The sequence below is a fragment of the Canis aureus genome, chromosome 32 (genome assembly GCF_053574225.1).
Source record: "Canis aureus isolate CA01 chromosome 32, VMU_Caureus_v.1.0, whole genome shotgun sequence".
Taxonomy (NCBI): Eukaryota; Metazoa; Chordata; class Mammalia; order Carnivora; family Canidae; genus Canis; species Canis aureus.
In genome coordinates, this window is record NC_135642.1 from 24,053,406 (window position 1) to 24,068,123 (window position 14,718).

General features: G+C 35.1%; 1 protein-coding gene across 5 annotated transcripts in view; it reads right to left on the bottom strand.

The window, feature by feature from the left end:
- Window positions 1-14,718, bottom strand: part of WDR72 (WD repeat domain 72) — a 220,510-nt gene that overhangs the window by 183,035 nt on the left and 22,757 nt on the right. Inside the window, exons 1-3 of one of the 5 annotated variants that reach the window (XM_077881150.1) lie at window positions 12,617-12,676; window positions 11,305-11,469; window positions 3,972-4,078 (exon numbers count right to left, since the gene is read on the bottom strand). In XM_077881150.1, the coding sequence (XP_077737276.1) occupies window positions 3,972-4,078; window positions 11,305-11,469; window positions 12,617-12,625 (281 nt within the window). In that variant the 5' untranslated portion in view covers window positions 12,626-12,676. Of the gene's footprint in view, window positions 1-3,971; window positions 4,079-11,304; window positions 11,470-12,616; window positions 12,677-14,718 lie in introns of those variants that run through there. The other 4 variants (XM_077881155.1, XM_077881153.1, XM_077881151.1 and 1 more) reach the window with 4 other exon arrangements.

Here is a 14,718-nt window from a genome sequence, read left to right on the forward strand (position 1 = left end):
CTGACATTTTAGCTGGAACTGTAAAAGTTACCTACTTAAAGGGAACATAGGAAAATATACTGTTAAAATTTATTTTATTCTTTTCCTTTTCAAATGCTGTTCCCAACATTTCTACAGACATTAAATCACCATTAATTATAAAAAAGTTTAACAATTTCCAAGAATTTTAAATTTCTGTTTATTTTAATGAATAGTAGAAGAAAATATGTAGAATTGTTAAATTGTTACATTCCCACTAAATTCCTTGAGAAAAGCCTTTTTTTCTTATTCAATCCTAAACTCCCCCCAGCACCTCAATAAAAAAATTCATCCAGTGGATAAATAGATCAGTCACCATCTGTCCACTTTTCTACTTTCAGAAATACATTATTTTTTCATGGCCCTATTCCTAGTCTTATATTTGTTTGCTTATAAAACTGTTATGATTTCCATTTTAACACATCATCTAGAGGGAGAGGAGATAAGCATGGTTTGCCATCTTGAATTCCAAGTCCCTTCAATTTTTCAAACTCTCTTTTCTCTTTTCTTCCATTATACTTTTGGGATTTCATTGGTCTTGTCAGGCTCCATTCTTCTGCTTTAAATGCTGATTTTCCTTAGACTTTTGTCTTAGGCTTTCTTACATTCTCACATTTCACGCTCTCTCTGCATGAATTTTGTATTCCCATCACTTCAGGTACCATTTATATGACCTTGGAACCCGAGACCTGTTCACTCAGTTCTAGACTTTCATGTGCAACTAGCTATTAGATATTTCTTTATCTGGATGACTTGTGAAACTTCACATTCCTCATATTCATTGGAGCACAACATCCATCCTTCTTAGTTTCCTATCTTAAGTGACTGGTATCATCACCAATGAATTTCCCAAGTCATTCTTGACATCTCACTTTCTCTCACTGCCCCCAGTGTAAGATACTTGCTATGCCAGATATATTCTCTGAACAAACAGCTCCAGCATTGTCCAGGAATGTGTTAAAAATGCAAGTTCTTGAACCTCAGCCTGGACCTACTGAGTAGGTCCTCTGGGGGTAGAGCCCAGAAATCTTTATTTAAACAAGCTCTGTAGGTGGTCCTGATATAAGCTCAGGTTGGAGAAGCACTGTTAGAGAAAACTCTAAATCTGGGTGTCTGCCTAACTTTCTAGTCTCATCTCTTGCTGGTGATTGAAAGTTTTATTAATAAGTAATAACTCTCTTTATCAATGCCAAGGTTTTTTTTGCCTTATGGTTTTATTAACTATGTGTATTTATTAATATAAAATATTATACAGTTATATCAACATTATTTTGGTCAGTATTCACCTGATAAATTTTTTTCTGTCCATTTACTTTTAACCTTTCTACATCCTTATGCTGTTTTTGTCTTTTAAATTATATAACAAAAAAAAATAAATTGTGTAACAATCTTTGTGATTTAACTAGATGTCTCAGTCCTTTTACATAATTGAGATTATAGTTTTAGTTAGATTTATCTCAACGACCTTACTTTATGCTTTCTATTTGCCTTGTTTATTTTTGTCTCCTTTGGATTAAATAACATTATTTTTCTTTTCCAAGTTGAAAGCTCCGTATTCTATTTCTATTATTTTTATTTATTCTATCTGTTCTTTTAGCAGCTACCCTGGAAATATCAACGTGTACATGTAGCTTATGGTCTAAAATTCTAAAATTAATCAATAGCTTTACCCATCCCTAGAACACCAGAACATGTAGATTCTGGTCACTACCCTATCCTATGCAATTGTTCACTAGGATTGTGTGTATATGTATGGGGGTGGGGCTTGGGAAATATATAAATGTTGTTGTCTTATAGTCTGTATTTATTTACATTTTTAAAAAATTCGCTGGTTTTGTTCAATATTCCTTCTATCTCAGTTCTTCCTTCTGAAAGCATTGCTCTTCTTACTAAAGAATATCATTTAGAATTCTTTTGCTTATAGAGGATCTGTTGGTAGTGAACATTCTTAGTATTTTATCATTTAGAATTCTTCTGCTTATAGAGGATCTGTTGGTGGTGAACATTCTTAGTATTTGTATTAAATGTTATTATTTTGACCTCATTTTTAGGAAGATATTTTTGTTAGACATGCAGTTCTAAGTTGACAGATATTTTCTCTCAACTTTTTGAAGATATTTCACTGCTGTCTAGTTTTCATATTACTGGTGAGAAGTCAGCTTAATTACGTTCTGTTATAAATAACCTACTTTTTCCCACTAACCACTTTCAGGATCTTCTTTTTCTGTGGCATTCTATTGCTTCAATATCAGGTCCCCAGGTATTTATTCCCTTTCATTCATCCTGGAATTTACTAGGATTCATAAACCTTATGACCTATGCCTGCTGATGAACTAATACTTTGGGAAAAAAATGAAAAACTGAGTCAAAGCAACTTTGGGTCCCCTCTGATCATTTTGGAAACAGAAATGCTAAGTCTATAGTCAATTCCTAAGTCTTCTCAAAGCTAAAAATTATTATTGTTTGGGGCATAATGGACCAAACCTAGTAAGTTTAATAACTTCCAGTAGATTAAACTAGGATTTGCTAAGTATGCAGTAGCTGAAATGTAGATACTGCCTAAAAAGTATCTTACAGATGCAGGCCAAGTTTTGCATCTTGAAGGAACAGAAACCTAGAAAATTCAAATCATCTTGAATAAGGAACACCAAAACAGACCCTTGGCTCCTTAATAATCATATTTGCAGGGTTATACAGCTGAATTCACCTATCACCAAGAAAATGTCCATTATCCTTAGTTTCTTTTTAGGAGCTAGACCACTGTGGGCAAAAACCTCAAGCTGGAACTCGATTACTTTCCAGAGCTATTTCTCATTTAACAATTAATTTTTCTCAACTCTCCAAGTAGTCTCAGAAAAAAAAAGTACCATCTCTCAAATTCTCTAGACTGGCAATAAATATCTCAGCTTGTGTAGCAAGCATTTGTGATAGCTGTAGCGTATGAAAGCTACTAGCAATTGTTAAGAAAAGAATGTACCACAGCATTTCACTCTAGCCTCATCCAAAGTTCAATCTCTCTAAGTTTAACAATGACGGCTTTGCTGTAAGCTATGAGAATAAGTATGTCTTTGATATCTGTTTCACTAGCATTTTGTTAAACTATTCAGTTTTTCCAAGTTGAACACTCATTATTCTTTTAGTTCTCAGAATTCAGAGCCATGTACTTTCTCCACAGATTAAAAACAAAAACAAAACAAAACAAAACAAAACAAAAAAAGGAAGGGGTTCTCTTGTTTCAACGAGTAATCCAATCCCTGATTCATAAATGCATAATGAATCGATTCCGCATTCCTGATTCTACTTGGCAAATTACTCATCAGCAGAGTCCAGCTCATAGTAGTCCTTTCATTGGCAAGGCTTTTCTTACAGCTTAGTCTTATTTCATTGGAATAAATCTTGCCTCCATGAAACTGCACCCAAATCACTGTCTATGTTCCTTTCTCTTCTCTCCCCCCTACCATCTCATGTACCATTGAACCTTCTCTGTTTCTCCTATATATGATATCAGACAAGTATATAACAGGAAGATTATAACTATTGAGTTTTACAAAATGATGAAGGTTTGGATAGGTTTGCTTAAGAGCTCAAAGTGAGTTACTACATGAAAAAAGACAAGCATCCAGACTTTTCCATTTTCAGCTCTACAACAGGTGGCATTTGCCAGTATCCTTTACATAGTGAGGTTGCCACAAGGCCCAATACAAAAGTTGGGGTGTTTATTTTGGTCTTCATCCAGCAAGAAAAGAGTTAAACTGGAAGACACAACATTGATCACATTCTTTGGGATCATCATACAAATTAATCTACCATTTAAGATCTAAATTTTCCTGTATGTAAAAGGAACATGAAAATCACTAAGATTTCCTTCAGCCCCAGAATTCTTTACCCCATCATTGGTTTTAGAAAGGGAGAGGCAACAGAGATGGTCACAAAGTTGCACACATCTTACCTACCCGTTTTCAGCAGCGCTAACGACATAGGGCTGTTTTGAGAAATCCCTCGCTTTTGCCAAACATGTTACTGAAGCCGAATGGCCAAATAGAAGTTCTTTAGCTGAAATCTGAAAATGATGATGATAAGCTTTTAAACAGCTATAAACTTTTAAAGAATATAAACATGACACTATATAAGTATTCATTATTCTGATTAGAGAATCCTACTATGTTTTTGCTCTACCTAGGTTTCAGGAAAACTAATCTATGCCACATCAAAATTCACAGAACAATAAACATCTAGATACAGGAGTTCTGTTGTACACATTTTAAAAAAATTTTTTGTTTTATTTCTGTATCCATCATGAAACCTAAATAATCACCAGACCTGTTTTACAACATCTAGGTTTTGAATACAAATAAGTCAGTGTTGATGTTTATTATGCACAAAATGTGCCTCAAATGATAGTAGCATATTAATGAGCACATTTCAGAATTCAGAAATGAGTTTACAAAATAATACAAAGAAAAGATTACCCTTTTGTAACCACTATAACCTTATTATAACCTTACTTGGCTTCCTGCCTCAGAATAGCAAAAATTAATTTTCCACATTAAAAATAAAATTTTACCTAAGCTATTATTGAAAATGCCAATGTCTTCCTAAATACATGAATTTGAAAATACAGCACTGAGGGCTAATTCTTCCATTATCTATGTGTTAAAAACGTCTATTGCTCTTTATTTTATAAAACAAGATTATGAAAATCAAACTACAAAACAAAAGACAATAAGAATCCTCTCACATAGAGAAGAGGTTGTTGATAGGGACTAAGAATTTAATTTAAATAAATAAACACATTTTAAGTAATAAAATTTGTCTTAAGGGTAATAGAAATCTACTCCTAAATGAATTAATATTCTTTTTTTCATGTTTTCTCTTCTTTTGTTTTTACATTTTTAAAATTTAAATTCAATTTGCCAACATATAGTATAACACCCAGTGCTTATCCCATCAATTGCCCTCCTCAGTGTCTGTCACTCAGATACCCCATCCCCCCACCCAACTCCCCTTCCCCAATCCTTTGTTTCCTAGAACTAGGAGTGTCTCATGGTTTGTCTCGCTTTCTAATTTTTCCCATTCAGTTCCCCTCCTTTCCCCTATAATCCATTTCACTATTTCTTATATTCCACATATGACTGAAATCATATGATGATTGTCCTTCTCTGATTGATTTATTTCACTCAGCATAATACCCTCCAGTTCCATCCATGTTGAAGCAAATGATGGGTAGTCGTCTCTTCTGATGGCTGAATAATATTCCTGTGTGTGTGTGTGTGTGTGTGTGTGTGTGTGTGTGTGTATACCACATAATCTTTATCCATTCATCTGTCAAAGGACATCATGGCTCCTTCCAGTTAGGCTGTTGTGGACATTGCTGCTATGAACACTGGGGTGCAGGTGTCCTGGTGTTTCACTACATGCGTATCTCTGGGGTAAATATCCAGTAGTGTAATTGCTGGGTGGTAGGGTAGCTCTATTTTTAACTCTTTGAGGAACCTCCACACTGTTTTCCAGAATGGGTGTACCTGTTTGCATTCCCACCAATAGTGCAAGAGGGTTCCCCCTTCTCCACATCCTCTCCACCGTTTGTTGTTTCCTGTCTTGTTAATTTTCACCATTCTCACTGGTGTGAGGTGGTATTTATTGTGGTTTTGATTTGTATTTCCCTGATGACAAGTGATGTGGAGCATTTCTCATGTGCTTGTTGGCCATGTGCGGGTCTTCTTTCAAGAAATTTCTGTTCATGTCTTCTGCCCATTTCATGACTGGATTGTTTGTTTCTTGGGTGTTGAGTTTGATAAGTTCTTTATAGATCTTGGATACTAGCCCTTTATCTGATATGTCATTTGCAAATATCTTCTCCCATTCGGTAGGTGATCTTTTAGTTTTGTTGACTGTTTCTTTCGCTGTGCAGAAGTTTTTATCTTGATTAAGTCCCAATAGTTCATTTTTGCTCTTGTTTCCCTTGCCTTCATAAATGTATCTTGCAAGAAGTTACTGTAGCCAAGTTCGAAAAGGTTGTTGCCTGTGTTCTCGCCTAGGATTTTGATAGATTCTTGTCTTACATTTAGATCTTTCAACCATTTATCTTTCTGTATGTGTAAGTTTCTGTATGAGTTTATCTTTCTGTATGGTGTAAGAGAATGGTCTAGTTTCATTCTTCTGCACATGGCTGTCCAATTTTTCCCAGCACCATCTATTGAAGAGATTGCCCTTTGTCCAGTGGATATTCTATCCTGCGTTGTCAAGTATTAGTTGACCATAGATTTGAGTGCCTATTTCTGGGTTCTCTATTCTGTTCCATTGATCTGTCTGTTTTTGTGCCCGTACCATACTGTCTTGATGATCACAGCTTTGTAATACAGCTTGAAATCTGGCATTGTGATGCCCCCAGCATTAGTTTTCTTTTTCAATATTCCTCTGGCTATTCGAGGTCTTTTCTTATTCCATACAAATCTTAAGATTTTTTGCACCAACTCTGTGAAGAAAGTCTATGGTTTTTGATAGGGATTACACTGAACATGTAAGTTGCCCTGGGTAGCATAGGCATTTTCAAATATTTATTCTTCCAATCCATGAGCATGGAATGTTTTTCCATCTTTTTGTATGTTCGTCAATTGTTTTCAGAAGTGTTCTGGAGTTTTTGGGTATAGATCCTTTACCTCTTTGGTTAGGTTTATACCTAGGTATCTTATGCTTTTGGGTGCAATTATAAATGGGATTGATTCCTTAATTTCTCTTTCTTCAGTTTCATTGTTAGTGTATAGAAATGCCACAGATTTCTGTGCATTGATTTTGTGTCCTGTCACATTGCTGAATTGCTGTATGAGTTCTAGCAATCTTGGGGTGGATTCTTTTGGGTTTTCTATGTATAGTAGCATGTCATCTGTGAAGAGGGAGAGTTTGATGAATGGGTCAACCAGGAAATTAGAGAAGAATTAAAAAGATTCGTGGAAACTAATGAAAATGAAAATACAACCATTCAAAATCTTTGGGCTACACCAAAAGTGGTCATAAGAGGGAAATACATCACAATACAAGCCTTCCTCAAAAAATTAGAAAAAACTCAAAAACACCTAACTTCACACGTAAAGGAACTGGAGAAAAACAGCAAATAAAGCCTACACCAAGCTGAAGAAGAGAGATAATAAAGATTAGAGCAGAACTCAATGAAATAGAGACCAGAAGAACTGTAGAACAGATCAATAAAACCAGGAGCTCATCCTTTGAAAGAATTACTAAGATAGATAAACACTTAGCCAGCCTTATTAAAAAGAAAAGAGAAAAGACTCAATGTAATAAAATCATGAATGAAGGAGGAGAGATCACAACCAATACCAAGAATATAAAAATGATTTTAAAAACGTATTATGAGCAGCTATATGCCAACAAATTAGGCAATGTAAAAGAAATGGACATATTTCTGGAAACCAACAAATTGCCAAAACTGGAACAGGAAGAAACAGAAAACCCAAATAGGCCAATAACCAGCAAGGAAATTGAAGCAGTCATCAAAAACCTCTCAAGACACAAAAGTCCAGGGCCAGATGGCTTCCCAGGGGAATTCTATCAAACGTTTAAAGAAGAAACAATGCCTATTTTACTAAAGCTGTTCCAAAGGAGAGAAAGGGAGGGAATACTTCCGAACTCGTTTTATGAGGCCAGCATTACCTTGATTCCAAACCAGACAAAGACCCCACTGAAAAGGAAAATTACAGACCAATATCCCTGATGAACACACATGTAAAAATTCTCACCAAGATACTAGCCAATAGGATCCAACAGTACATTAAGAGGATTATTCACCACAAGCAAGTGGGATTTATCCCCAGGATGCAAGGTTGGTTCAACCCTCCTAAAACAATCAATGTGATAGATCACATCAATAAGAGAAAAAACAAAAACCATATGATCCTCTCAATAGATGCAGAGAAAGCATTTGACAAAATATAGCATCCATTCCTGACTAAAACTCTTCAGAGTCTAGGGATAGAGGGAACATTCCTCAATAGCTTAAAAGCCATTTATGAAAAGCCCACAGTGAATATAATTCTCAATGGGGAAAAACTGAGAGCCTTGCCCCTAAGATCAGGAACATGACAGAGATGTCTACTCTCACTACTGTTATTCAACACAGTACTAGAAGTCGTAGGCTCAGCAATCAGATAACAAAAAGAAATAAAAGGCATTCAAATTGGCAATGAATTAATATTCTTACACTTTTTTCTGAACTATGCAAATATATCCATAGATGGTAACCAAATCATATTAATGAGTGATAAGTTCTTTCAAAACACAAGCATTCTCTGCCTTCACTTTATTTCTATCACAATCAGAAATACTTCTCCAAAGATCTGTTGTCAGACTAAATTTCCAGTGCTACTAAGCATTTTCATGGTTGGTTAGAATCATTTACAACCCAAGTTCTTATTCTACCTTTTTCCTGGGAAATCCAGATAGTTCCATCTCAGAAAACAGCATACTATCTTTCCCCATCATTACATTTTGGAACACATACCCCTACGAATATTAACACCTTACCATATATTACAAGCCAAATTAAGCAAGGAATTAGGGAAAATCAAGATTATTTTCCTGGAGAAAATATACCGTAGACAAAATAGCATAATGGAACTCCATTGCTTTGCATATGGAGTCCTCATTCTACTACTAAATCCCCACATGTAATTAAATAGACTGTGACAATTCATCATAATCTCTTTATTTTATCATATTCTGGAAGTGCTGTAAGGAATATAAACAACAACAAAAATCCACAATGACATCCAAGAGACCTTTACTTCTATTCATTGGCTCTACTTCTATTGACACATTACTGACGTCCACCTTCCTCCACCCCAGGAGTTTCCAATAGCACAAATGGGAACACACAATTTGATGTGCATCCACCATATCCAGGCACTGGTGCAACTATAAACAGGGTTTGATACCCATTTCACTGATGAAGAAATCAGGCTCCAAGAATATGCCATTTGCTGGATTTGGTAAATATATGAGTTATAATTTGACCAAGCTCTCCATTCTTTTTCTGTACACAATATTGCTATTTTTGCTATTCTTCACTTTGTCACTGCCTTCTGAGTATTAAATAGGAAGAAAAATAGAATATAGCAATACTAAGGGGATATATCTGGGGGCAGGAGGGGTGTTCAACTCAGCTTTCTCTATGCTTAAAAGCATTATAAATACCAGCAATCAATACCAGGAAACACAGGTGAAGTAGTTCCTAGCATGAAAATTGGAGAAGGTCTTCACTGGTAAACCACATGAAGAGGTCTTTGGGAGTTGGACTCTGAATCTGGAAGCAGCATCACAATCTGGGCAGCTGATGAGAAGCCCAGGACAGGGAGGCACATATTCTCTACTCCCCTGTAACCTGCAGGCCTACTACCCATGACAGGGAAAAACTGAGATGTGTTCCCAATCCCCTAATAAATACTTGTATACTCCGAGATATTCAGAGCTTAAATCACCTCTTTTCCTTTCCTATTCCTGTTCTCTAATCACTGCTATTCCTGATACAAATACATGATACCACCACACCACCAGTCCCACCCATTTATTTAAACCCCAAATCTGTAAGGTATCCTTGACTGTTCCTGCCCCTTTACCCACACTCCAATCAGTTGCTGAGTTCTGACCATTCTTTTTTCTTAATATCTTTCCATTTTTCATCTCCTTTTCATCCCATCACTGATTTGGTTCATACTCAAAAACTTTCTTGACTAAATTAATGTGGAATCTCCCACCATAGTCACTGCTCCTTACCTCTTCTCCCCCTCCCTTCAGTATGCCCTTCACATTAATACCAAATGACAGTTTCAATCACAAATATAATAATATAGTATTATATCATCTCCTTGCATAAATCATCTAGAAATCCCTCAATATTGCCACTGCTTTTAATTAGCATGGCATTAACTCTTGCTAGCTAATTTTTTAAAATATAAATTCCTCAGCACTCAAAGTACTCAGAGTACCTTTTATTATCACATAAGTACACTACATTAGCCTATGTCCTTTCTCTACTACACTGTAGTCCCTTGGACAGTCAGCACCAAGTCTTCTCATTTGTGTTTGAACCCAGGTACCTAGTATACTGTCTAACTTATACCATGTAGTCAATACATGCATGTTGAATAAATACTGAATAAATCCCAGGAACACAGGTAAAAAGATGAAGATGCTAGGATTCCAAATTTCTTAAGCTTATTGCAACCTACATATTACAAGACAACTACTCCAACTGGAAAACACTATACCTGAAACATTAAAAAGAGTAGCAAGACCATTTAAGCCATTTAGAAGTGTGAGTTTAAATTCTGAGATAATAAATGTGAGGGCCACTCTTCAAAGCTCAGTGGTTGCAATAATACCAGTTCCTTCTTTCAGGAATGTTCATAAACATTGAGCTGAGGTGGTCTGCTATGCAGTTCTTGGCAGTCCTGTAGTGTAACTCTTCTGTGATGGGAGATGTTAATTAATTACACTATAAAATAGAATTACAATTAATTGTTAATTTAGGTTTTAAAGTGACAAACTTTAAGGGCTAAAAATAGTCTTTGATCTTTAAAAGGCTTCTTAATGAGGGCAGTATACTTTAAGTACATCATTAGTTTAAATGTTCAAATTGGGTCCAAAGGCTGCTAGGACTAAGCAAATATCTATTCCAATATGTTAAATGTTTATGACTTGGGACAGGGACAATTAATTGCTAATCAATGGGCCAAATCCTAGGTGAGGTCAGGTTCTGAGATAGGAAGACGACAATAGTAAATTGGATTTAGAGCTTTTTGATGTGATCTTTAAAAATCACAGGCAAGCAGAGGCCTAAAGAATAGCAAGAAGGCCAAACTGACAGAAACACCCAGATAATTAAGATATTACTCATTTAGTTAATAGCGTTTTCAAGGGTGCCCTTTGTTTAGATTAATGAGCTATAATTTTTAGAGTTATACTTACATGTCTGTAGTTCAGTTACTTAAACATATAATTCAGGATGTAAAACAGTAAAACTCAGCACAGCTTAAAGGGTGATAACACTTAGTTGGCAGCTATGATTAGCAATATTCATAATATAATTTTCAAATGATCTTGATCCATCATATAGTACTTCATTTTCTCCAAACTCAGAAGTAAAATCAATTTATTACTTTAGTAAGCATCTTTTTAACAATCATGCAAAACTTCTATGGTCATTGCAGGTAGAAACAAATTGTGCTTATTTTGTGAGTGCCTTCTGTTTCAATATGACTCAGTTTCACTCACCTTTAGTTCAGATGAGAGATTCCAGAGACAGAGCTGACCTTCTTGACTTCCAGTCACAATGGTTTGTTGGTCATCAGTGATCATGATGGCAGTGATGCTGTGTGGAGGGGCCTTCTTTCCCCAGAGTGCTACTGCCTGTAAGGAGGACCTCATGCTGAGAGAATCCTGAACAGAGAAGAAAGTAAACACAGTCATCATTAATACATTTTGGGGGACGGATCATGTCACTAATGGATTTACCATGATCTAAACTCTGGGATGTATTCTCCCACAGTTGGGGGAAAAGGGTGCTTCCCTGTCATTAGAGGAGAAGGCAGCCATTACACATTGAAATTACCATGCGCAGTGTTAATCCATCAAACAAAAATGACTTTTCTCCCAGTTTGTGATTATTGAGGCTGACAAAGACAAAGATAGGAATAGTTTATCCACTCCACACATGGCTTTGACTATGGGTGATCCTGACTTGCTCCAAAGCCCAGCAAAGCCTCTCACAAAGAACAGAGCTGGCTACACACTATAATTTGAAGACAGCTTTGCATATTCTCTCTCCCCAAAAATGTTATCACCTCACCTAAGTAACAAATATCTGAATTTTGCAGTTAAGAAGTAAATAAGAAGTAACTCTGGGAAATGAACAAGGTGTAGTGGAAAGGGAGGTGGGTGGGGGGTGGGGGTGACTGGGTGACGGGCACTGAGGGGGGCACTTGATGGGATGAGCACTGGGTGTTATGCTATATGTTGGCAAATTGAACTCCAATAAAAAATAATAAAAATAAATAAATAAAAGAAGTAAATATTTTCTATAAAAACAGTGTTTCCCAGTCTTCAAAAATTCATGTGTGACTTTCCTGATTTCTGCCATATTCATGTTCCACCTATCCTACTTTAATAATTATCTTTATTTCACCTGTTTTTGCATTTGCTATCTTCCTCAATGAGAATTTCCATGAAAAAAAATAAATTTAAAAAAATTTAAAAAAGAATTTTCATGAAACTACTACCTTCATGTGTTAGTTACAAGGGTTAAAATGAATATATAATTATCAAAAATGCTTGCCTGTGTACTTACTACCCAAAATGATCTGAAGTATACCTAGCAATATGTGCATTACAGCTTGTGACACAATGAGTTAAATGTTTCCCACAAATAGGCATTCTTTTCTGAAATACAAATAATTTGATGATTAATAATGCTTTAAATCTTTAGAGTAGATTAGTAAGTTTCCTCTTATAACTTAGTAGTAAAGTAGTATATATTTAGTCTCATTAAAAACATCAAAGATGAGAGGGAGGAAGATAGCAAGCTTACTTCCCACATTTGGCTTGAGAAAGTTAACAAAATGAAAATCTTCTGTCCTGAAGGACTTCTGGTTCTGAAGCATAAAAAGGATAAATACCAAAACAAGTTATTAAAATTTATGGTACATATTATTTATTATGTTTAAGTACACATAGACTCATACACACATATAAACATTTAGTATGCGTTGACACCATGAACATAAATTTGATGTAGAGAGTAAGTAACATAAACTGGTTGCTTTCAAAATTTTATCTGTAGTTCATTTATTTGGAATTCAGTACCTAGTTCCTGATGGTTCGCTTCTTAGATCAGTACACAGCGGCCTATATTATTCTTACTGCAACCCCCCAGGTGCCACAAAACCAAAATTTCTATGGGAACTAGTTGGAGCTTTGCAATTCAGACTATCAGGACTGCACTTATTCATCACATTACTAAGCTAACCAAAGTGTTGTGGTTTCAACAACACTATAATCTGAACTTGGACTTTTACCTCAAATACAGAGAAACAATGCTATGCATGTGTGCGTGCATGCGTGTTGCTTCTTGGCCATGATTGTAAATAAGTCTAAGGAATTCCAAGCAGTACAAATCTAAGAATAATTTGAAAGAGGAGTTGAATCGGTTTAAGTGTTAATCCCCACTTAAGAACAAGAAGCTTCCTTACTCAATGAAATGAAATCTAGAAAAACTCCAACATTATTCAGAAAGATAAGGGAGCTTATTTCCAAATCTTCCAAGAAAATAGGTCAAACCTGAACCACAAAACAGGTGTGGAATAAAATATATCGTTACATATTTATAATGCCAGAATTCCCACATGAAGAGATGCATGTAAATAATTTTTTAAAGATGTTATTTATTTCTTCATGAAAGACATAGAGAGAGAGAGGGAGAGACATAGGCAGAGGGAGAAGCAGGCCCCCTGCAAGGAGCCCGATGCAGGACCCAGGAACCCAGGATTGCATCCTGAGCCGAAGGCAGATGCTCAACCTCTGAGCCACCAGGCATCCCAGAAATCCACATAAATAATTGTTCTCAGGTCAATGATACTAGTGAGAGGCCTCTCAAAAACACTATACATATATTAAGATACCTCAAATTTTTAACAAAATCATGCCAAGTGCTAAGAATGTAAAACAACTAGAACTCCTATGTTGCTATTGGAAATACACATTGGAAAATAGTTTTGCAGTTGTTTTACAAAGTGAAAAATGTGTCAGTACATTACCCAGTCAATGCATCTAGGTGTCACCCAAGAGAAAAGAGAACAAATATTTCAAAAAGATTTCTACATGTAGCATTTTATTTATAATAGCTAAAAACTGGAAACAACCCAAATGTCCATCATATGAAGTGAATGGATAAATAAATGGTGGTATAACCACATAATGGGATACTATTCATCAATAAAAAAGAATGAACTCTTAATTTGCATAACACAGATTAAACTAAAAATAATTATACTAAGTGAAAATGGTGGCTAAAAAGAATAAATACAGTATGACTCCATTTATATAAAATTCTAGAAAATTCAGATTACTCTATGACAATAGAAAGAAGGTCAGTGGATGTCTGTGGACAAGAGAAAGGGACAGGGATTATAGAAATTGCAAAAGAGAATAAAGAAACTTCTGAGAATGGCAGACATGTTATTATTTTGACTATGGTGATTGTTGCAGGAATGAACACATATGTTAAAACATATACAACTATACACTTTCAATACATATATGTAAACATATATGTAAATAAATATACTGCATGTCTATTACATTTTAATGAAACTATTTTTTTAAATAAAGCATTTGGAAGATACTTTAACAACCAAGATTGTATATGGTTTTCATAGAAGCAAATAACTCCAGTGGCAAATAAGCTTGCAATAAGAAATTACAAACCATTCAAGAAAATAATAAACCATTAGTAAATAGAATGATCAGTACCTCCAAACCTAATAATAAGAGAACAATATAAAACTTATTGTGAAAGAATAAATATATTAAATTATTATGAACTATTAAAGAGACAAAAGAAGAAATCTAAAACCTTAGGGAAAAAGATAGCCTATAAAAGAAATAAACAGGTAGAATTTTAAAAGAAACAAA